General features: G+C 42.4%; 1 protein-coding gene across 4 annotated transcripts in view; it reads right to left on the minus strand.

Moving 5' to 3' along the window:
• Positions 1-4355: 4355 nt before the first annotated feature.
• The window catches only part of pnpla6 (patatin-like phospholipase domain containing 6), a 36856-nt gene continuing 16920 nt past the window's right edge, over positions 4356-24291 (minus strand). For 2 of the 4 annotated variants that reach the window (XM_079615184.1, XM_079615186.1), the window contains exons 16-34: positions 23595-23800; positions 23156-23287; positions 22430-22553; positions 22129-22318; positions 21763-21912; positions 21109-21172; positions 20860-21028; positions 19973-20155; positions 19750-19868; positions 19001-19157; positions 18765-18881; positions 18487-18556; positions 10100-10216; positions 8742-8890; positions 8416-8568; positions 8111-8227; positions 7928-8015; positions 7691-7851; positions 4356-6009 (exon numbers count right to left, since the gene is read on the minus strand). In XM_079615184.1, the coding sequence (XP_079471310.1) occupies positions 5929-6009; positions 7691-7851; positions 7928-8015; positions 8111-8227; positions 8416-8568; positions 8742-8890; positions 10100-10216; positions 18487-18556; positions 18765-18881; positions 19001-19157; positions 19750-19868; positions 19973-20155; positions 20860-21028; positions 21109-21172; positions 21763-21912; positions 22129-22318; positions 22430-22553; positions 23156-23287; positions 23595-23800 (2547 nt within the window). In that variant the 3' untranslated portion in view covers positions 4356-5928. Of the gene's footprint in view, positions 6010-7690; positions 7852-7927; positions 8016-8110; positions 8228-8415; positions 8569-8741; positions 8891-10099; positions 11603-16539; positions 16657-18486; positions 18557-18764; positions 18882-19000; positions 19158-19749; positions 19869-19972; positions 20156-20859; positions 21029-21108; positions 21173-21762; positions 21913-22128; positions 22319-22429; positions 22554-23155; positions 23288-23594; positions 23801-24291 lie in introns of those variants that run through there. The other 2 variants (XM_079615185.1, XR_013797952.1) reach the window with 2 other exon arrangements.

A 24291-nucleotide genomic window follows, 5' to 3' on the forward strand; every position in this document is an offset into this window, starting at 1 on the left:
CACACGTTCAACAAACACATGGGCTGGGCAGCCTCGCGAGAGACCCTGCGTCTTTTGGACAGGGGTTCTTGGACATGAAGAGAGTCCAAAGGGCTCGTAGCCCGTGAAAGTGGACTCGATGCCCCCACCGGCCGAACATCAGGCAGGCCGCTTGCGTTTCGAGTCGGTGGGGGTAGGGTTAGATGGTCTTCCAGCCGCGGCCGCGGCGGGAGTAGATTTTCCCCAGTGCTTAGCAGGCGGTGGGTTATTCTGCCGTGGGGCGGGGGGTCTGTTGCGGGGCCTTTCCTTGCCCTGTTGGAAATGTCGTCCCATGGCAGGTGGGTTAGGCAAACGCGCAGGGGGTGCCTGGCGTGGGGCCGCCTTCCTAGGAAGACATAACTTGAAGGCCTCATCCTCCTTCTTTTTGTCGTCACACCGTTGTTGCATCAATGCGACGGCAGGGCCGAAGAGAGCCCGGCCGGGCTCCACCGACGCGCCCGCGATGCGCCGCTTCTCACTGTCAGGAAGGCCCGACAGGTTAAGCCAGAGCGCGCGCTCTCCCACCACAGAAAGCGCCATAGAGCGCCCGCAGGCTTGGACGGCCTGCCGAGCGTTACGGAGGACGAGGTCGTTCACCGTGAGGATCTCCTTCCACAAGGTTAGAGAAGGAGTTCCCTTTTCCAGCTGTTGCCCTAATTCGTCCAAAATCTCCGCCTGGTAAGCGGAGAGGAGTGAAGAGACGTTCAGGGCCCTGACAGCCAAGGCCGAGGATTTGTATGCGGCCTGGTGAACTGAGGCAGAAAAACGGTCCATCTTGTTGGGCAAGACCGGCTTCGGAGGAGCGAGCAGCCCTCCCTGAGCGGGGTTAAGGTGCCTGGCGATGGAAGGCTTGATAGCGGGGGGGTCACCCATACCATGAGCTGCCATGTCCTTCACCTCAAGACCCATGAGACCGTGTTTGAAGTCGAGGGGGTCGCTCCAATTGTGCCTCATGTGCTTCGCGCACGCTGGAAGGACGGGGAAGTGTTGTTTTCTCTGACCGGGAGGGGGTCCCAGCACTTTCCCGTCGTAAATATCCCTCTCCTGGTCGGTGGCGCTCTGTGGAGCCGGCCATTCCATGTTGAGGCGAGCGGCCGCTCGCTCACAAACTTCCAGGAGGATGGACTGAGGCAAGGCCGTGTGGGCGTTAGCCTGGGGAAAGCCAGAGGGCGGGATGGCCTCCTCGTCCTCTGAGACCCCAAGAAGGGCCGCGTCATCCTCATCGCCGGAACCGGCCGGTTCGTCGACGAGCGTGAGGTTGCCCGCGAAGATGTCCTCTTCGGGGAATGCGGGATTGGGCTGGTCAGCCCAAATGAGAGAGGCGGCGCCCCGGGAGTCCCCCGGTAGCGCGTCGTCGTCACCGTGTCCCCCATCCGAGTCAGAGAGGCCGAGCTCGGAGCACTGGGTCGCTGCAACTTTCAGACGACGTCGGAAAAGCTTCTTGGGCAGCATAAGGCAGTGACTGCAATTTTCCGGGTTCTCCAAGGCTTCTTGAGCGTGTTTAAGGTCCAAGCAGACCACGCAGAACGGGTGAAGGTCCTTAGCGGCGATGAGCGCACCACACGCGGCCGGGCAGGCCCGTGATAGGCTGTTCCCCGGAGAAGCGGCAGGTTTAGACAGCGACATTCCGGAGAAGAACTCGGAAAAATCCGTAGCGGGCAGCCGTGGAAGGAGGAGCAGGTGAAAAACAGCGAGAGCGCGGGCGGCTCCGAATGCAGAACACAGCAGAAAGGCTGAAAAAACGACTGTCACGTCTGACGGAGGCTGATCAGGCGATATGTCCTCCTGAAGACACGAAAGTGAGCAGCGTAATCCAACCGAACTGTGTCAGTGCAGAGATCGCGAGAAGCGAATGTCAACTGGAGAATAGCAGCGCTTGCAGGCGTTATATGCCACTAGGTAAGGGGGCGGGGCCTTACCTGGCATTGGCTGCGCGCTTCTGTCTGTCTAGCCAGACTTGGTGCAATTCACCTTTGGCTAAGCCCCGCCCCCCTTAGTTACTGTTGCTACCTCCGACAACTTCATCTGGGCTCTGGTTTGGTATCAACATGGCTTATGCTGTGACGGCTCTTCCTGCTGAAATTTTATCAAACTTTTATAAAGCAGCAAATAAAGTGTCCGATAGAAGTAGGCAAAAGTGTCTGCAGTGTGCGTTTGAAGGCTTTATTCAAGACATACGGTGAAACGCGAGCAACAACAAGGCATCCAAATAGAGGCAAAAGCATAACGGTCACAGTCAAAAAATGACCCAGCGCATATCCTAATCGAGACGGAGGCTGTGACTCACAATATCAGGAGAAACACTGTTCATGCAAAGCTGGGTAGGTCTCTATTCACTTCTATAATCGTTATTATTTACAAAGCAAACGGACTACGCGAGTATAACGTTGTATTTATTAGCAGCGTGTGCTCGCGTATCAACAATTAGGGCAGAGAACCGAAATCATAAATCTAAACCAGCATAAAACTGTCTAACTAGTATAACTTCACAGTAAGGTTAAAAGCTAAATGTATCTTAGAGCACACAAAAGTGTGTTGTTGATCTTGAGGGGTTTCGCTGACTGTAAGGACGTCCACACAGTTTAATCCAAAGACGACACTTGTCAGTATTTAACTTCGGTTTTGGGAAGGGGAAAAAACGGACACCCCCCTCCAACCTCTCTGGGAAACGCGTATCTGTGTTACAAATGCCCCAGGCACAACGTTTAACCATATTTTTTTATAAAACGACGACGTAATAGCCTGCCGAGACCAAAAATATGAGCCGCCTGCAATGAAGTCAATGGAGCGCCGTGAAAAAGTGTCGGAGCCTCTGTGGGAGCTCGTTCTTGGCTGCGCTGTGATTGGTCAATATACATTCTAGGGCGTGGCTTAGCCAAAGGTGAATTGGATGCTTCTGCAGAGGTCAGGTACGGATGCCCTTCCCATAGGTGGATCTCGAACACGAGATGATGAAAGAGAACTATTAGGCCACTGATAAATCACTCAGGAACATGACATCTTATTTCAAAAAGGGACTTAGTCAGCATAGCATTAAATAAGATTTTATTAATCATTATTTCGTTATTCCGTCTTTATTTCTGAGGCTTGAAGCGGTCACACATGTGACCTGTCTGACCCTCAACAGCCTCTCATATTAGACATTCATAATTTTTTCTTCATTATCGTCAGTGCAAAAATGCTAATCAAGCTAAATAAAATGTTTACCGTTTTTCTCTACAAACTCTAAAGTGTTTTAAAAAGCTCTTTTAAAAAAAAGCCAGTGGTAACACAAATAAATTAAATAGTAGTTGGCAATCCTTTCAGTTCTCATAAACATATAAAACAAAGATGTCTCAGCATAAAAGACTGAAAAAAAGCAAAAGCATCAAGGATTAAGGAATTTGTACATCTTAGTGAGGTTTCAGGGAAATATACATTGATTATGGACAACATTTGGGTTGGTGAATATGGTAAGGATGACATTTGGCTTTGGATTGCAAGAAAAATCTGGTCCAGTACTAGACACTGCATTCCTAGCACTCATTCAGCAATATAACAATTTAAACTCCTTACATCTTCATGTCTGGTATAATATTACAGGTATCCATTTTGTTCATTTTCTCTCTTTTTTTTGCTTTGTGAATGTGCAATAACAAAATAAGGCAACCACCTCGTCTACCTGAAGCACAAGTAGCTCTGCATTTCTGAAAGGCTGAAAAAACACTGTAAAAAGACAAACATCCATTCAAATCCACATGAGATATTTTTGGCATTATAGGTGCGTTCACACCATGTTGAAATTACCGTCATTTCAAGGTTTCAACTTGTGAAAAGCATTCACGTCCTTGTAGAGCTCGTAATTACAGCTTGTAAGATGGGACTTTTCTCAGAGCTCCTACTTGTACCACCTGAGCCCGGCAGATTAATTTAGGTTTTGATAGTGTCACCATAGAAACGCATAATTCCCAGTCCGAGGACGTGAACAGCTCCGAATAGAACGTCACGTGTTGTCATCTTGAGCCTACAGTAATTGTGACAGGGCGTGAACACAGCATATGCTCCCTGCCTTCTGCGTTCACTGTCTCACATGCTTCCTCACTGTCACTCATCTTTCACTCTCTTCCCTGTTCACTTCCTCCATATCTGCCGCTCTCACTTCCTCACTCTCTGCCGCTCTCACTTCCTCACTCTCTGCCGCTCTCACTTCCTCACTCTCTGCCGCTCTCACTTCCTCACTCTCTGCCGCTCTCACTTCCTCACTCTCTGCCGCTCTCACTTCCTCACTCTCTGCCGCTCACTTCCTCACTCTCTGCCGCTCTTACTTCCACACTCTCTGCCGCTCTCACTTCCTCACTCTCTGCCGCTCTCACTTCCACACTCTCTGCCTCACTCTCTGCCGCTCTCACTTCCTCACTCTCTGCCGCTCTCACTTCCTCACTCTCTGCCGCTCTCACTTCCTCACTCTCTGCCGCTCTCACTTCCTCACTCTCTGCCGCTCTCACTTCCTCACTCTCTGCCGCTCTCACTTCCTCACTCTCTGCCTCACTCTCTGCCGCTCTCACTTCCTCACTCTCTGCCTCACTCTCTGCCGCTCTCACTTCCTCACTCTCTGCCTCACTCTCTGCCGCTCTCACTTCCTCACTCTCTGCCTCACTCTCTGCCGCTCTCACTTCCTCACTCTCTGCCGCTCTCACTTCCTCACTCTCTGCCACTCTCACTTCCTCACTCTCTGCCGCTCTCACTTCCTCACTCTCTGCCGCTCTCACTTCCACACTCTCTGCCGCTCTCACTTCCACACTCTCTGCCGCTCTCACTTCCTCACTCTCTGCCGCTCTCACTTCCTCACTCTCTGCCGCTCTCACTTCCTCACTCTCTGCCGCTTTCACTTCCTCACTCTCTGCCGCTCTCACTTCCTCACTCTCTGCCGCTCTCACTTCCTCACTCTCTGCCGCTCTCACTTCCTCACTCTCTGCCGCTCTCACTTCCTCACTCTCTGCCGCTCTCACTTCCTCACTCTCTGCCGCTCTCACTTCCGCACTCTCTGCCGCTCTCACTTCCACACTCTCTGCCGCTCTCACTTCCACACTCTCTGCCGCTCTCACTTCCTCACTCTCTGCCGCTCTCACTTCCTACTAACATGCAAGCATGGCAACCTTGCATCAAATACCATCAAAACTAATCTACCATTACAATCTGATCGTTGTAATGAAAATGATAAGACTCCAGGAAGCAGCATCACTCCCTCTGAAGTTTTTTTTAGCATATACCATCTCTTCTCAGCTTCAGACATTTAACAATGTATCCAGGGAAAACCGTTTTCAGTCTAGAAGACGTTTTATGGGAGAAGTTGCCAATGAATGTTCAGGTTGTGATCGTACACACATACACCCTCACAAAAAAATAAAATAAAATTAAAATCACTAACCAGGCACACACTACACACTCTCTCAAATGAACTGGCATAGTCTGGAAACAGACCAGAACTTAAGTATAGTGGTACACTGGCTGCCACTCTAGACATTACTCTCATGAAACTCCCTTTTAGACATTTAAGATGTAAAATACCAGAACATCTCAAAAGATATAGAGCCCCTAATTTCAGTGGCACAGTTTCTCAAGGAGTGATTCCTCTGCCTAAGTGGGCCCCCACAGTTCCTGGACCCTGTTGTTGCAGTCTTGAGCCGAAAAAAAATCAAAAAATCAAAAGGCAAAACGCAACGATAATAGAGGAGTCACAGTTTTGGTGACAAGTTGTGGGTATTGTAGTGTTGATGGGTCTAAATCACAGTATCTTTGGTGAATTCCCCACAATCTTATTAATTCAGAAGTCTTTTCTTCTGTATCTATCTTTAAACTCCTCAGCCACTGGCGAGTCTCTGCATCTCTTTCCAGTGCCCTTTGACCTCCGGACCCTGCATTTCTCCCTTTTCAGGAATCTGACACTCCAGAGAAGTCCATGTTGAGGTCCCTTGTGTTGTACTTCCTCTGACGCACCGTCTTCTCTTCATCCTACACAAAATATTTTTTATTTCACCAGTTATGAGGTTAGTTAGTGTTAACTGTGGGTTAACTTTTAACACCACATACAGTGGCGAGAACAAGTATTTGATGCACTGCCAATTTTGCAGGTTTTCCCACTTACAAAGCATGTAGAAGTCTGTAATTTTTATCATAGCACTCTTCAACTGTGAGTGACGGAATCAAAAATCCAGAAAATCACATTGTATGATTGTTAAGTAATTCATTTGTATTTTATTGCATGACGTAAGTATTTGATACATCAGAAAAGCAGAACGTAATATTTGGTACAGAAATCTTTGTTTGCAATTACAGAGATCATACGTTTCCTGTAGTTCTTGACCAGGTTTGCACACACTGGATTTTGGCCCACTCCTCCATACAGACCTTCTCCAGAACCTTCAGGTTTCGGGGGTGTCGCTGGGCAATACGGACTTTCAGCTCCCTCCAAAGATTTTCTATTGGGTTTAGGTCTGGAGACTGGCTAGGCCACTCCAGGACCTTGAGATGCTTCTTACGGAGCCACTCCTTAGTTGCCCTGGCTGTGTGTTTCGGGTCGTTGTCATACTGGAAGACCCAGCCATGACCCATCTTCAGTGCTCTTACTGAGGGAAGGAGGTTGTTGGCCAAGATCTCGCGATACATGGCCCCATCCATCCTCCCCTCAATACGGTGCAGTCGTCCTGTCCCCTTTGCAGAAAAACATCCCCAAAGAGTGATGTTTCCACCTCCATGCTTCACGGTTGGGATGGTGTTCTTAGGGTTGTATTCATCCTTCTTGTTCCTCCAAACACGGTGAGTGTAGTTTAGACCAAAAAGCTCTATTTTTGTCTCATCAGACCTCATGACCATCTCCCATTCCTCATCTGGATCATCCAGATGGTCATTGGCAAACTTCAGACAGGCCTGGACATGCGCTGGCTTGAGCAGGGGGACCTTGCGTGCGCAGCAGGATTTTAATCCATGATAGTGTGTTACTAATCCGTAGTGTGTTACTAATGGTTTTCTTTGAGACTGTGGTCCCAGCTCTCTTCAGGTCATTGACCAGGTCCTGCCGTGTAGTTCTGGGCTGATCCCTCACCTTCCTCATGATCATTGATGCCCCACGAGGTGAGATCTTGCATGGTGCCCCAGATCGAGAGAGATTGACCGTCATCTTGAACTTCTTCCATTTTCTAATAATTGCGCCAACAGTTGTTGCCTTCTCACCAAGCTGCTTGCCTATTGTACTGTAGCCCATCCCAGTCTTGTGCAGGTCTACAATTTTATCCCTGATGTCCTTACACAGCTCTCTGGTCTTGGCCATTGTGGAGAGGTTGGAGTCTGTTTGATTGAGTGTGTGAACAGGTGTCTTTTATACAGGTAACGAGTTCAAACAGGTGCAGTTAATTCAGGTAATGAGTGGAGAACAGGAGGACTTTTTAAAGAAAAACTAACAGGTCTGTGAGAGCCGGAATTCTTACAGGTTGGTAGGTGAAATACTTATGTCATGCAATAAAATGCTAATTCATTATTTAAAAATCATACAATATGATTTTCTGGATTTTTGATTTCCTCTACATGCTTTGTAAGTAGGAAAACCTGCAAAATCGGCAGTGTATCAATTACTTGTTCTCCCCACTGTATAAAAGGTTATGTGTATATATATATATATATATATATATATGCTCACTGTTGGGAAGATCCCATTTGGTCCCCATTCTCCAGGAGACTGGTCCTCAGTGTCTTCAGCATCCTCTTCTTCTTCTTCCTCACCCTCACCGTCACCCTCCTCTTCTCTCACTGTGTCCATTCCATCCTCCTCGTACTCTGTCGCATAGTCAGACTCCTCTCCTAGACACAGAAACATCAGTTAACCAGAAGTACAATGTACAGCAAGTACATAAGAAATGCTCTTTGGGTAACTGACCATCAGCTGCTAAGTAGCTCTGTACTGGCTCAATCCTGGACACAATTTCAGCTAGGTCAGTGAAGTCTGCACTAGGACACGTGCACGACTGAAACAAACAGCCAATCACAAGAGAATGATATTAATAGTCAAAAAAGGGTGATTGAATGATGGCTTGTTTAAATGAGTACTAAGAAAACTCACATCGGTCTTCTTGCTGTCATTATAGTCTGCTGAGCGATGGTCTTTCAGCATGTTATCAATGATGTCCCCACGAGCCCACTCAGTAAACACCAGTTTACCATGCTGGTAACCCACATCCTGAAAGATGACGGAAAACTTTCATTATGCCGTTGTGGGAGGTCATTTACTACTCGGAATAACAGCTATATGCACACTATAATAAATACTCTACTACTATTATTAACTATATTGTATCAAGACGACATAGAATAACTGCCCCCCCATCTCCCCATGTTTCTTGTAGATATGGGCTTTTGATTTCTTACATAGATTTCATCAAATTTCCCAAAGTCCATAGTCTTAAAGCGGTCGATGGGTGGGCGAATGTACTCGCAGTATGCACTCTTCTTCACAAGTTCCAGCTGTCGTACACAGGATACGTAGGCCAAACGGGACTGGATTTCAGCCATGTCAGGCACCTGAAAGGCAGAGGAACCTCTATTATTACAGTAATGTACACAATGAGAGGGTTCACAGTTTACAGCATTCATTTGGAGAGGTTTTCCCCCCTAAACAAAATCAGAATCGGTAGATATCATTCCGAGTAATCGTCTATCGGTATTGAATACATTTTTTGACAATATTGACTCACCTTCACTTTCTCTGCCCACGGGTTGATTCGTTTCCATAGCAGCCACCAGCCAGAAAGACTGTCACCGTAGTTACAGAGATCAGTCTCATCCTGGCTGCCCACATCAATGGCGATGACTGTTTTTGTGCCCATATTACGAGCTATGTCCGCTGCAGGGCGTTACAATGCCAGTTGAATGCAAACAAATGCACACGCACGCACACACACAAAGACAGACATCCACAAGGTAGCGGGAAGAATCAAAGTACTGTTAATATTTCAGACAAAATCCTTCAAGTAATAACTGATCACCGATCAACACTGTTTTACCAAACCCAAAATTGGAAAGCTGCTATTTTCATCAGGAATATGACCGAATAAACATCTATGTTCAAAAGTAAGACATTTTAAAACGTAATGATTTCTAAAAGCTTTCGCTGCATGTGAATTGTGGTGAAACAGCCTTGCAGGTGTTCAAGAGAAACAAAGGATGGAAAAAGACAATCAATGATGACCCAATTAAAAAGTAACTTGTACATTACAAAATATTGATCTTTCCAATTAGCTTTATATGTTCAGAGGGATAAAACACAGGTGATCTTCATGCAAGGAATAATTTTGTCTTTGGCAGTGCAAACTGCTCGATTGCTGCGAAATATATCAGATCAAATGATAACATGGAATGTCACATGCAAAATCTTGTCTTTTTCCCCTTAATCAAGATGCCCCAAGTTGAAATGCAACATCTGAACTATGTGAACTTTGTCTTTCTTCCTATCATGTTGCACTGCAAACTCAAGGACTTTACGCTGTTGCTGTCTGGTGATGTTTAGGGCCATTTTTCTATTCTATTCTTTTTTTTTCTCATTTAAATGTATTAAATTGCACTTACTTATATTGTAAAAAAGAGACATCAAATATTTATAATCACATTTAAAGACCAATCATACACCAGACAACATCATCAACTTACAATGACTGACATTTACAATCTGATCAAATTTCAAGTTTTTAATAGGCTGGTGAAGACTAGAGGTCAAACAACTGACCATCTTTGTCCACACCACCCAATCCCTGCAAAACTTTATCCATTTGTCTCTGAACAATTCATAAACTGTTCATCCAAAATACAACAACAATTTAAAATGTACTGGAAATCTCCCAGATGCCAAATTGACCAATTAACAAATTAAGATAGACACGTATTCTGAGTTCAAATGGATAAAGCAAAACCACTCATTCTACCCTCAAATTTGCAAAGAAAAATCACACTATACTTACTTAGAGCCACATAGCTCTTTAAAGCCAAAAAATTAAGTAATTGTCCAACCCAGATTGTGTTTCTGGCCCCAGTGGCCCTCTCTCTGGGGCGTACTTGCCTGGCAGGTTGTTGATGTATCCTCCATCCATGAGCAGGTTCCCATCTTTAGGGTCGCAGAGAGGTGGCAGGTACCCGGAAAGGGTCATGCTCGCCCTGACATAGCGCCACAGGGAGCCTACCACACCGGGAGGGGACAATAACCTCTTAATAACGTCTAAAGAACGTATACGTAATGCCCCAGCAGCGTTTGGAGGTGACCCTGAAGTCACATTTTTGGTTAGTAGCGCACAGACCAGCAGGGAGATACAGTGATGGTCACCCCAAGGACGGTGTGCGGTGGTTTAGTTTGGCCTACCTCATACAGTGAACCCGACCTTGACAGACGTAGAGTAAACACCCATGAGGTAAGGCTGACTTATCTTTCGACTCTGCCTTTGTTTTGAACAAAAATGTTCAATTTGTCATTGATTCTGTTTCTAATTTGCAAAACCTATGCCAATATTCGAATTCGATTTTCATCTTAAATTATTCCATGACAATAATTATGTATTTTTAGGGCAGAGAGCCTTGAGAAGACAGAGTTAAAAGACAAGTCAGTAAACATATTGGGCAATGCCAGCCTGTTCCTGCCTGCAGTACCAGACTCGACCAGCAGGTGTTAGGAGAGGCGTGACAGTGACATGGGTTGGAAGGAGAGAGATAAATCGAGAGAGGCAAGTGCATTCAGCATGTGGGATAGTTCACCCATAAATGAAAATTCTGTCACTATAGAGCGATGCATTTTTATAGGCCAAAACCCAGAAATGAGTTTGCATTTTAGTGAGTTCAATTCCATCATCCTGAAGTTTTTGGTTAAATGCCTGAAATCATGCATTGTTAACACACGCTTAAGATATTTTCACGTTTTATTCTTCGACACAAATACCTCCTTGTGATTTTTTTAAACCTTTTACTTGTCTTGAAATAGGCTAACTGAAAACTGAAAGAATTGCAAGAAGCTTAACTTCTTGGCTGGCCTATAAAAACAATTCGTCATCACTTCAGTACTCTATTTACTCACCTTCATGTTTGATAAAGTAGATAATGACAGATTTAAAATTTTGGGGTGAACTACTTTAAAGCAAAAGAGTGCCCATTGATAAAGGTGAAACAACATAAAAAGATCTGTCTGTTTAAAATTGTGACATTCCCAGTGAAGTGGGGAAAAAGTGCCGGTACTCCCGGAGCAGGTTGTTTCTGGGTCCCCTCGGTTAAAATTCGGTGGGGTGGGGGGGCGGTGTTGAGGAATCTCCTAATAATTCCTAATAGGTTAGCCTATGTAGCTAGCAGTGCTGTAGGATCCAGAACAACATCTCCCAGTGACCCTTGACCTCATAAAACTTCATACATGTAGAATAGCGGCCTGCAATAGATAAACATGCAACAACATGCACAAAGTGTGTTTGGTGTGCTGATGACAGCCAAGCTCAAGGTAGACGGGACGAGTGCATGTGATGTGTGTATGATAGAAGGGCACGGGGAAGATACATCAGCCTGAACAGGAAAACTATGACGTAAGTATCTACAGGAGGCAAAAAAAAAAAAAAAAAAAAGCCATCATTAACCTTGTCAACATCAAAAGTCACATCGCAGCATTAATGTTGGTTGTAGCTTAAAGGTTGTATCAGCGATTCCAGGCGCAAAAATAAATTATCACATTAATCTAATCTTTCCTAACGATCCGCTAGCTGCCCGCCCCATAAGCAGGCTATCAAAAAAACGCGTCTCTGTAGGCAGCCTAGGCTCTGAGATCTGCACAAAAAAACAATCAGTTTCACAAACACTCAAAACCAAAATAAATAGTGTTCAACCAATCACCGACAGGGGCTGGGTGTTGTGAGGTTTTGCGCTCGTGCACTCAGCCCTCACAACACCCAGCCCCTGTCGGTGATTGGTTGAACACTATTTATTTTGGTTTTGAGTGGTTGGTAAAGGCAATTGTTTTTGTGTGGAAATCTCAGAGCCTAGGCTGCCTACAGAGACGCGTTTTTTTGACAGCCTGCTTATGGGGCGGGCAGCTAGCGGATCGTTAGGAAAGATTAGATTAATGTGATAATTTATTTTTGGGCCTGAAATCGCTGATACAACCTTTAATGTAAATCAATATAATCATGCAGTGGTTTAGCTAGAGCAACTGACACCAGAGACTGTTAAACAATATTCACCAACTATCCTGACACAGAGTCCTTATTAATATCTCAGTGAATGACAACCCCAGCAAAAATCATTCTAAATTTAACAGTGCCATATTCTCCAGAAGCCTACCATTAACCTATTAATGTAAATTGAAACATCAAATAAAAAAAAATGCCGCTGTAAAAATAACCAATATATGCACATTTGTAACCGTACATCGGCTGAGAAAGCAAAGGAAATCAGAGCATGAGATGACAGTGTGCACTTGAAATCCAAGGATAGGAGTCTATGTGTGTAAAAAAAAGTGTCCTTTACAAAACGTTTGAAACCCCAGGGAGGGTCTGAAAAGAAATATGTACATTTTGCACCTAGTGTTCCTGAGAGTGAATGGCTGAATCTTATGAACCTGAAAATATGAGGGTCATATTTCATCCTAATAAAAAAAATATATATATTTTGCTAAAAGAAAATTAAATAAGAAAATGAACCCTATTCCACGACCATTACCAAAGTGACGAATGCGAGGGGGAGATTACTCGCGACTGCCGGCAGATTTGAAATGCCACCGTAGGAGTTAAAACGCCCTCGGAATGGGAGGGGCTAGAAAGTAATATTCAATTGGTAGTCATATACGATTTCACCACTAGATGGGAGAAATTCCTACGCAGTGTAGCTTTAAAGTACTTTTTAATACAGAAAAAAAGTCTGTATTACAGTAATAAAAAAAATCTAATAACAATAATGGAAAATATAGCTGCAAGCAGCCATTACGGGGCCAAGCGCAAAAGCAGACGACGAGATATGCCTACATGGCTGAAAGTGTGAGACAAACTGCAGCAAGGAGCAATTAAAGACATTTGAAGATGAATTTTGGCAAAATGGTTGAAAAATCACATACAATAACTAAAAATATGATTATCACTTTCGACCAATAGGTGGCGCAGTTACGAAACTGATGTGATGTGGTCAGAGTGAAAGTGACAATCACACATACAAAGTTTGGTGTCAATATGTCAAGGCATTGCAGATATAAAGCCTGAATAGTCATTTTGGCATCATGCCTCAACTTTGCTCCTGCGGTATACGAAAACAGTTTTTTCTATCGACACGAAATCCATAACTTTTACTCGGCACGGTCTGGAGATGACACGATCCGATTTTGGTGAAAATCGGACGTTCGGTCTAGGAGGAGTTCGAAAAAGTAGGTTTTAAAAGAAAATAAAGATGGCGGACAGGAAGTTTGGCTGACTATGGCAAAATTGGTATCTATGTTTTCAGCATAACCCAAGGAATCTATTGAGATCAGTGTCATTACTATAGGCCAATTTATTCAAAAGTTATTAGCATTTTTGGAAATTTCATTATAACTTTTGACCAAAAGGTGGCGCTGTCTCATAAATTTTTGAGTACCTTTAGGGCGTTGTACTGATGACCCATACTGAGTTTCGTAACGATACGTTCATGCGTTCATAAAATACAGCATTTTAGCACATAATTCAAAATGGCCGACAGCCAAAATGGCCGATATGGGAAAATTGGATATCAGTCAACTCAGCACGACGCCCTGAATCTAACGAGACCACTTTTGTGATTTTTGGACAAACCGTTCAGAAGTTATAAGCAAAAACATAAATTCTTCATATCTCCGGACCAGTAGGTGGCGCTGCGCCGAAACGCAGCATGTAGCCTCAGGTCATGCTTTTGATGACATGTACCAAATTTGGTCTGAATCCGATAAAGCGTTGTGGAGATACAGCTTTACGTCTGTTTTCGCAAGCGCTACGTAAAATTTATTTGCGCGGTATTCGAGAACGGTAATTCGAATCAACTTGAATTCCATAACTTTTGGTCTTCAAGGTCTGGAGATGATCTGGTTCAATTTTCGTGAAATTCGGAGCAACGGTCTAGGAGGAGTTCGAAAAAGTAGGTTTTTCGGAAAATTCAAAATGGCGGGAAAACTTTTATGACGGAAAATGACGTCATAGGGTGCAATCGAATCGTCGTGAGCTCAGGAATCAGAGGAAAAAAGAATTTTGTTTCTAGCCCTTGTGGTTCAAAAGTTATTAGCATAAACATGAGTGAAACTTTGGACAGCTGGTGGCGCTAGAGGGAATGAGTTGGAGACTCCAAATTTGCTATGGTGATAGTTCAGGCTGTCCTCTATCACTGTGCCAATTTGTATAAGTTTCCCGCAAACGGTTCTATAGGCTGCCATAGACGCCCAGTCGGAAGAAAAAGAAAAAGAAGAAATATAGCTGCAAGCAGCAATCACCGGGGCCAAGCGCAAGCAAGACGACAAGACATGCCAAAGTGGCTGGGAGTGTGAGACCCACTGCAGCAAGGAGCAATTAAAGACATTTGAAGATGAATTTTGGCAAAATGGTTGAAAAATCACATACAATAACTAAAAATATGATTATCACTTTCGACCAATAGGTGGCGCAGTTACGAAACTGATGTGATGTGGTCAGAGTGAAGTGACAATGACACATACAAAGTTTGGTGTCAATATGTCAAGGCATTGCAGATATAAAGCCTGAATAGTCATTTTGGCATCATGCCTCAACTTTGCCACAGCGGTATACGAAAACGGTTTCGTCTATCGACACGAAATCCATAACTTTTACTCGGCACGGTCTGGAGATGACACGATCCGATTTTGGTGAAAATCGGACGTTCGGTCTAGGAGGAGTTTGAAAAAGTAGGTTTTAAAAGAAAATAAAGATGGCGGACAGGAACTTTGATTGACTATGGCAAAATTGGTATCTATGTTTTCAGCATAACCCAAGGAATCTATTGAGATCAGTGTCATTACTATAGGCAAATTTAATCAAAAGTTATTAGCATTTTTGGAAATTTCATTATAACTTTTGACCAAAAGGTGGCGCTGTCTCATAAATTTTTGAGTACTTTTAGGGCGTTGTACTGATGACCCATACTGAGTTTCGTAACGATACGTTCATGCGTTCATAAAATACAGCATTTTAGCACATAATTCAAAATGGCCGACAGCCAAAATGGCCGATATGGGAAAATTGGATATCAGTCGACTCAGCACGATGCCCTGAATCTAACGAGACCACTTTTGTGATTTTTGGACAAACCGTTCAGAAGTTATAAGCAAAAATATAAATTCTTCATATCTCCGGACCAGTAGGTGGCGCTGCGCCGAAACGCTGCATGTAGCCTCAAGTCATGCTTATGATGACATGTACCAAGTTTGGTCTGAATACAATAAAGCGTTGCGGAGATACAGCCTTACGTCTGTTTTCGCAAGTGCTATGTAAAATTTGTTTGTACGTTTATCAAAAACGGTTAAGCGAAACAACTTGAATTCCATAACTTTTTGTCGGCACTGCCTGAAGATGATCTGGTGCAATTTTGGTGAGAATCGGACAAACCGTCTAGGACGAGTTCGAAAAAGTAGGTTTTTCGGAAAATTCAAAATGGCGGGAAAACTATTATGACGGAAAATGACGTCATAGGGTCCAGGCAAGTCGTCATGAGCTCAGGAATCAGAGGAAAAAAGAATTTTGTTTCTAGCCCGTGTGGTTCAAAAGTTATTAGCATAAACATGAGTGCAACTTTGGACAGCTGGTGGCGCTAGAGGGAATGAGTTGGAGACTCCAAATTTGCTATGGCTATAGTTCAGGCTGTCCTCTATCACTGTGCCAATTTTCATAAGTTTCCCGCAAACGGTTCTATAGGCTGCCATAGACGCCCAGTCGGAAGAAAAAAAAGAAAAAGAAAAAGAAAAAGAAAAAGAAAAAGAAGCAGAATAAGAACCAGAACAGATACAATAGGTGCCCGCACCTTCAGTGCTTGGCCCCTAATAAGAACGCCAACAAAAACAATAGGTGCCTCCGCACTTTCAGTGCTTGGCCCCTAATTACATAAAACATCCAGAAACACTATGGTCATGAGAATATGTGGGATAATTGTGCCATAAAAAAATTTATCCCACAATGCAAAAAAAAACCCATTTTATTAATGCAAAATAAAGTATCTTTTCTTTTGATTGGGATACAATGAGACCTGAACATGTTTTTCGTAAGATTCAGCCAAATGTAATGTCTATCGTGATTGTGAAAGCACAGTCTCTCTCCTCTATTCTTTCTCTCATTGAGTACTATCCCATATTCCTTCCAAGCCATGGGTTCCCAATGTAAGCAGGGGGTTAATTTATTTTTTAAACAGTACAAGAGACAATAAAAAGCAAAGGGTAACTGAGTGGTTGGTTGTCGCAGGGATATATTTTTTTTTTATAACCTCCTTTAGGCTTCTGGAAGTTGGTGGAGGGGGGAAAGGGGGCAGAATCCTGACCTGGGACATTGTTAACATAGCAACCATCCACGAGGAGGTGGCCGTCCTTGGGGTCGCAGAGAGGAGGCAGATAAGGGGTATAGGAGGCACTGGCTCTAACATAGCGCCAAACACAGCCTGGCAAAATGAAGATGGAGAGTAAATCAAAACTGGACAAGACGTGGAGAGAGACAGAGGAGGGAGGGACAGTAAACAACAGGAAACAGATGAGTGAGAATGAGAGGGGGACCCAAAATTCTCAGATAACTCTCTGTAGTTTTCATGGACATCACGTTGAGATCTGGCTTTGCCAATCGGACATCTTATTCTCTAATCAGTTTAAACAAGAAAAACAAACTTGAATGTAGATTCCTGACCAAAGAGGGAAAGAAAGCGGAAAGCTGAAACTGCATTTATTAGAGAGATGACAATCTAAGCCATGCCAACATGGACAAATAAAACAGATTAGAGAAGGAGGCAGAAGAGGTGGAAGAGCACAAATAGGGTGAGAGATATGCAGGTTGTTATAAGTATTATGGCACACAGGACGTGAAACTGAAGATACGATCATGTTGACTGCAGCTTGTCTTGTTTTGTGAACCTCTTACAAAACTACAACAGTGTGATTTGTGTTTCTTGAGGGTCACTTGATTTATAAGCACTGACACAAAGGTGAAAGACAGGGGGCCTGATATTCAATTATTCACTCTTACATTTAGAAACTGCTTGAATATAAGAAGACATTCTATTTTTTAACACATGGGCACAACCTGACCAACATCCACAGCTGAGGGAAGGCATAATGTTGCAGTAAAGTGTTTGGACTTGTAATTCCTTATTTGTGCAGTGTGAGAATTAGAAGAGCCTAAGCAATGCCACAACCGCAGAATGAAGAGGAAACAACATTAACAGGGCAGGGGGAAGCAAATGGTAATGCGTTCTGGATCCTACAGACACCACTAACAGGGGTTTTACCTTCTACGACAGCTAATGGGGTTTACTTTGACATGATGGGCATTTAGAATATAATAGAAAGAAAACAGTGAGATCAAGATGTGTGAAAAGGACGGGAATGAATGTGAGATTAGCCGTTTCTATGACAAAAGCAGGTTAAGACGGAAGGTAGGACAGAAGGGAAGACAGAAGGGATTGAGTGGGAAAGAAAACAGAGACAAGCTTTGTCCTTGCAGTTAGTAAGACATGCAAATTCTATCCCATAATCCATTTGGGCAAACAGGGGTGACCACATGACCATTATAAGGCCTCCAAATCCAGCATTTTACAGCTCTAAACTGTAGTCAGTGTTGTTAACATGAACATACCTGATATTACAGGTATGTAATGATATTTTTCCCTGATTAATACATGTTTGACTGAATTTGTGGACCAAACCCAGAATTTAGAGATAATGGATGCCATTGGTCAATCCCAAAATGCATATTAGTGTTTATGCATTCGACAAACACAGTGAGGGAAATTAATCACTGCATTGACATCTCACTTGTGTAAATGCGAGTTAACAGGCAAAATGAAATGGGAGTTTTCTTGATTTTTCTTAGAAACAACACGTTACTTCAGACCTTTCAGCAAATTGCACAACACACATGCAACAACTCCTCTTACTTAATGCATGCGATCATTACAAATTCATAACCAGACAGACAGAACATCCCATATTTCTGTCAAGGTTAAGTTAACACTAAACATTTGAAAAGCCTTTTACCAGAGTAAAGTTTTAATATTATTTAATTTATCACTGCTGTAAAGTGTTTTAAACATTTTTTTTTGACATTGTCATTAGCCAAGATTATTTAATTATTAAATTCATATATTATTAAATCATTAAATGATTAATAATTCCTAAAATATTTTTTTATATTCAAGAAGTCAAATGCCCCTAACATGGAACCCTGTGGAACCCCACATTAAAGCTGAAAGTAAAGAGGACACAGTTCAGTCGTCACTCACCATCTTTATGAACACGCATAGCAGAAGCTGTGATGTCTGTGGTCACGTTGAAGTAAGGCAGCCACAAGTCCTTCAAATACAAGCACGAAAAACACAATGTTAAAGTTGTCATGCATATGACAATCACCCTTATTAATTACATCAGTTATTTTGAAGATTAAAAAATTAAGTACGGTACTAATATAGAGCAATTAAATAAAGCAAAATATGCTTTTCAGAAACATTGGGTTAGATTTATGAAACCGATGCACTTTAAAAGAGCTGTGGTGACCTCTCACCTCGATTTGTTTGTCCTCAAAGACTTTGGAGATGCTGGTGTTGAAGGCAGAGCCAGAGAACATGGACGTGATTGGATAAGTAAGATCCAGTACCGTTTTAAACACAGAGTTCATGGCCTGAGGGCAAGAGAAATAGGTTAAACAAACTGAAATTTCAGTGATTAATAACTCAAGATTTTATATCTTCTCTAATTTCTCAAAGCAAGGTGTGAGGGGGCGGATAGAGTCGACGTTACCTTGGACCACTCTCTCGCCCTCTGCTTGACCCGAACAGCATTTCTCTCCTCTGCATACAGAGCACCGATGAAAGAGCCAATGGAGGTTCCTCCCACTATGTCAATGGGAATTCCCGTGTCCTCCATGGCTTTGATTACACCAACATGAGAGCAGCCCCTGCAAGATTGAACATAACGTTGACCATTTTAAAACGCTAACACTTTACAATAAGGTCTCATTTGTTAACATTAGTTCATGCATTAACTAACTCGAACTAACAATGAGCAATTCATTTGTTACAGTATTTATTTTATTCTAAAGTGTTACCCAAACAGGGTTATTATCATTAACTAAAACTAAAAACATTTTTGTTAATTGAAATGATTTTTTATATATATATATAGATGGAAAAAATCAAATTAAACAAAAATTTGAAATGTTGTTTAAGTTGAAGCACTAAAATGATCAATTGGGAATAAAAACTGAAGAAAAAAATATATCTAAATAGTAATAATAATAAAAAAATGCAGATGACAAAAGTACATATCACTAACTAAAAGTTAAGCTAAATTTTAAATAAAAACTGAAAATATAAATATAAAAGCTAATTCCAAGTATTAAAAAAACTATAATAGAATACAAGTATGACTAAAGTAACACTGACAAAGACAAATTTGAAAATAAGTGAAAAAAAAGAAAAAAAGCTCTTTAGTCCATTTTTCTGGTTTGCATTTAAATGGCCGCATAACGATTGCTTGATGTGGCTCACCGGGCTCCTCCTCCGCCCAGCACGAGGGCGATGCTGTTTCCTGTGAGTACTCTGGCCAACCGGGAGAAATCACTGTGTCTGTCTGCAGTCTTCTCAAAAACCTTTTCATATACCTCTCGCTGTTTAACACAACAACCACATCCATGACAAACACAAGGGTTACTAAAAATATTTGTTCTGTAAATCAACATAAACCTAAACATGTTTTTTAATTTTTTTTTACCAGTTTAGAGGGGCTTCTTCGTGAGAAGATTCTACGGGGGCACTTCAGGTGAAGGTGTCCAGAGCACCAGCTTCGCATGTTCAGCCATTCAACGGTTCTCGAAGGACCCGGCCCATCCTCGCGATGCAACAGAACTAACTGCTTCAGGGCCCGTACCGCTGTGTTCTCCAACATCTGCTCCAACTGAGAAGGTAAGAACATGGGAGAATCAAAACAGACCCTTTTACCATTAAGTTTGAATCTAAATTCTGATTGGATAATCCATGTTTGAAGCTATTCGAACACAAATCTGTGGCCGCTAGGGGTGTGAATCTTTGACAGCAAATCGATTAAATTCACAAATCCTAGTTTTTACACCACGCTACACCCCTAGTGACCACACCTTCGATATTAATATTAATAATTCTCATACCAGCATGCCTATTTTCAAGGCAAGATCAATGTATTTTAAAAGAAACAAATAGTAGTAACACAGTAATAATTAAAAACAACAACTGACAACCACCTCATCATCATAACAAACATTATGTAAGATTTTTCTTTTCAATACTTGATCAAAAAAAGAAAGAAAGAATATTCCTGGTGAAATGTTTTTGAAAACACCCATTAGTAAACTTTCTGAGTAAAAACGTTGCCTAGTGCCATTTAAAGCAGTGTATTCAAACAAAATATGCTTTATAGACAGACGAGTCACATGTTGGTGGTATATCAAATGTGCCAAGTTGCACAACCTGAAGTTGGTTGCTCGAGGAGACATGTGAAACTAATCTTTCCTTGTGAGGATTGAACCAACGACATTGCGTTACCAGCTCTGATCTTCAACCAGTACACCACCTCACACATTCACATGAATGTGGACAGAAACAACACAAGATTCGACAAAATACCTCTCCAGGTGCAGGTTCTTGGTCTCCAAGCCCCACAATGAGGATGCAGTCAGCTTGTCGGATGCAGCGTTGAGTCCACGGGGTCATACCGCTGTCCGTCTGATACAGCACTATACGATTAATATCCTCCTGCTGAGCCAACCAACCTGACAACCTGTACTCATGGATACTAGAGAAAGAGACACATTTCAGATTACAATGAACGAATGAGATATGAGAACGAGACGTTCTGATCTCATATATATATACCTGTCCAAAGCAGAACCGCCAAGTCTCTCTCTGATGATTTCACTGGTTAGCAGCAGGGTTGGTCCTGATTGAAGAATGAGAATGTGTTAAGGCCCAGATATACTTCAAGTGAAATTGAAGAATGCACTTGCGTGAAGTCATTTCAAATAAACATGAAGTTTCAGGAGTTCAATAAGGCTTGCCAACTGATAAACGCCTTCGAACTACCATTGGTCCATCTTTGACATGGAAATCTTCTCTGGTTCATTTCTTTCGTTCAATCCGTTGAGGTCAGACATGAGTAAAACATGAACACACTGGAGAGCTTCTTTATAGTAGAAATTGAAGCTGTAATTCTATTTCAAAGTGGCACTGACATCGTTTTTCATGTTTAATACTGTAAAACAGCTTGCTTTAAAAAAATTATATTGTATAAAGTGTATATAAACGATATACTATATATAAACGTGACATGACTAAGAAGAAAGTGTGCAGCACATATTTACCTATTCATCTAAACATGTTCACTAACAGTATACCGCTGCTAAGTGAAAAACGTGAAAAGTGACAAACTTTTCAAGTGAAAAACGAATAACTTCGCCGTGAGTATATCAGTGCCTTTAGATTATGTGTCTAGATCATGGGCTTTAAATGTCAATAACTGCTTTAGTGTACCTATGGCGCTGAGAGCGTGGCTAAGCTCCAAATTGAAGGCATTGATTGGCACATCATCACAAACAGGAAGCACGGCCACAGTGGAGAGATTACTGGCTGGGTTAGTGACGTCCGGACTGGACGCCATGCTTGGCAGACCCAGCGCAGTGCCTAGAGAAAGGAAAGACATTTTAAAAGTTTGTTTAAACACACAAAAAAGCTCTGCTTCATGTTCATTGGCTTACTAGTTTTATCTAAAATTATGTGACCTGACCATAACTCCTCTCCTTTTCTCTCCCAAGAATATGTTTCTTCTCTAAGGTCAACTGTACTGACGCTTTTGAAGCGAGCTGACTGATTAACGTTTGGTTTTTGGGATAAACGTACTTGAGAAAGGTCCACGGGGCTGTTGGAGGTTTCCCAAAATCTTCTGCCCCAGAAGATGGATCAAGCGCGTCACCACCTGTGGGTATCTTCTCTTAATATTGTTGAGCGTTCCTTCTGGAAGCTTCACCAGCTCAGTATCTCTGACGGCATGGACCGTGGTGGCACGAGGCTGCCGTGTCAATGCCTCCACCTGAGAGGAAATATGCAAAACTTAGGGTTAGCCATTGTTTAGCAATCCTAAATCCAGTTTAGACTAGCTGAGACCCTAAAACTAGGGTTCGTGTCAGAGCTCTAGACTCACAACTCCGATGAGATCTCCTCGTCCGTACTCTCCGACTAGCTCCTTCTTCCCATTGGCTTTTCGAATGACGGAACGCAGTCGTCCATTCAGAACTATATAGGTGCAGTCAGACTGATCGTCCTGCCTACAGAACACAACAAATTTAATGACCGATTTTTTTCCCAATTAAATTATTACTTTAATTTAGTGGGGATGCATTAAATCGATCAAAAGTGTCAGTAAAGACACTTATAATGTTTCAAAAGGTTTCTATTTCAAATAAATGCTGTTCTTTTTTTAAAATTTCTATTAATCAAAGAATCCTACAAAATGCATCACGGTTTCCACAAATATATTAATCAGCACAACTGTTTTCAATATTGACAGTAATAAGAAACGTTTCTTGAGCAGCAAATCATATTAGAATGATTTCTTAAAGATCATGTGACACTGAAGACTGGAGTAATGATGCTGAATAAATTACATTTTAAAATATATTCAAATAAAATCTGATTGCGGATGAAGATATTATTAAAGCAGTGGTCTTCAACGTTTTTCAGGGCTAGGACCCCTGAAGATTAAAAAGTTGAATTATCAAATCAATAACTTAATTAATAATAAAACCAATTACAAAGTACATTTGCACTATTAACTGTGATTGTTGTCAGCTAAAAAAATAATATTATACTGAACTTAATAACAGTTCAGTAAAATAAAATAATAATAATTAGGAGAGAGCGACGGTACCGATAAAGGGCCCGTCCAGCTTCAACAGCCATCCAGTCGATGGCAAAATCCATCTGTCGTACAAACGGGGACATACGGATAGCCACGGTGTGAGCGGCACTGAGAACAACACTAGGCTGCTCACGCATGATCCTACAGGGGGCAGCACAAACACAGACAATGTTAACAAAACTGCTTCTTTGTTCTAATAAGATTCACGGTTGCACTTTATTTTACACATGCACATTCAATGTACTCACATGCAACTACACAGGTCAAGGTTAGGTTTAGAGGTTGGTTCAGGAATAGCACCAAGTTAGTCATTACTACAATAAGTACATAAAATGTACATGCAGAACATGACTGTAAAATAAAGTTCTCCCAGATTTGCAATAGCTAGAGTGCCATTCGATTGACTGACAGAGACCAATTAGCTGCAGGACTGTATGGAAACACTCACTCGTAGAAGTCGGATTTGGAGATCTTGAGGAAGGTGCAGTCACGCTCAGCCTTGATGGTGAAGATGAGCGGCTCTCCTGTGAGTACAGCCAGCTGACCTACCATCTCACCCGGCTGGGTCACGAACAGACACACTGCTTCCTGCTTGTCGATCATCTTCTGAAAGACGTGAAGACAGCCAGAGAGGACAAAATGCAGACTCACATCCTAAAGAAGAGAAGAGGAACAAACAGGATCACAAAGAAGATAGGTGATAATGTGGAACTAAATAAAGATGACCAATCGACTGTTCAGACTGTCAGTCCAAATACAGATTTTTGTGTACATCAGATCATATGTGTTAAATGAAAAAAAAAAAACCATCAGATTTTTACAAATCAGTTTCAAGCTAAATTTATATCAAACCTAATTTCTGGAAATCCATTCCAGTCTGACCGCTCTGATTGGATTTTGCATTGTTTTTTTTTATTTTATTATGTTACTTTCTCATATAAACATGTCAGATGTCTTTGCAGAAACAAAGTTGTGTTGTTCATGATGTGCAGGTCGAGAAAGAACAAAGAAATAAAGAAATAAAGATATAAAACACTTGAAAGAAGCACTTGTCATAGAAACCAACGCAGATATCCTGGAAAACGAAGGAGCGCCACGGGACACACAAATCGGATCTGAACAGCGGCGATACACAGTGTGCACAG

This window comes from Phoxinus phoxinus (genome assembly GCF_949152265.1).
Source record: "Phoxinus phoxinus genome assembly, chromosome: 6".
NCBI lineage: Eukaryota > Metazoa > Chordata > Actinopteri > Cypriniformes > Leuciscidae > Phoxinus > Phoxinus phoxinus.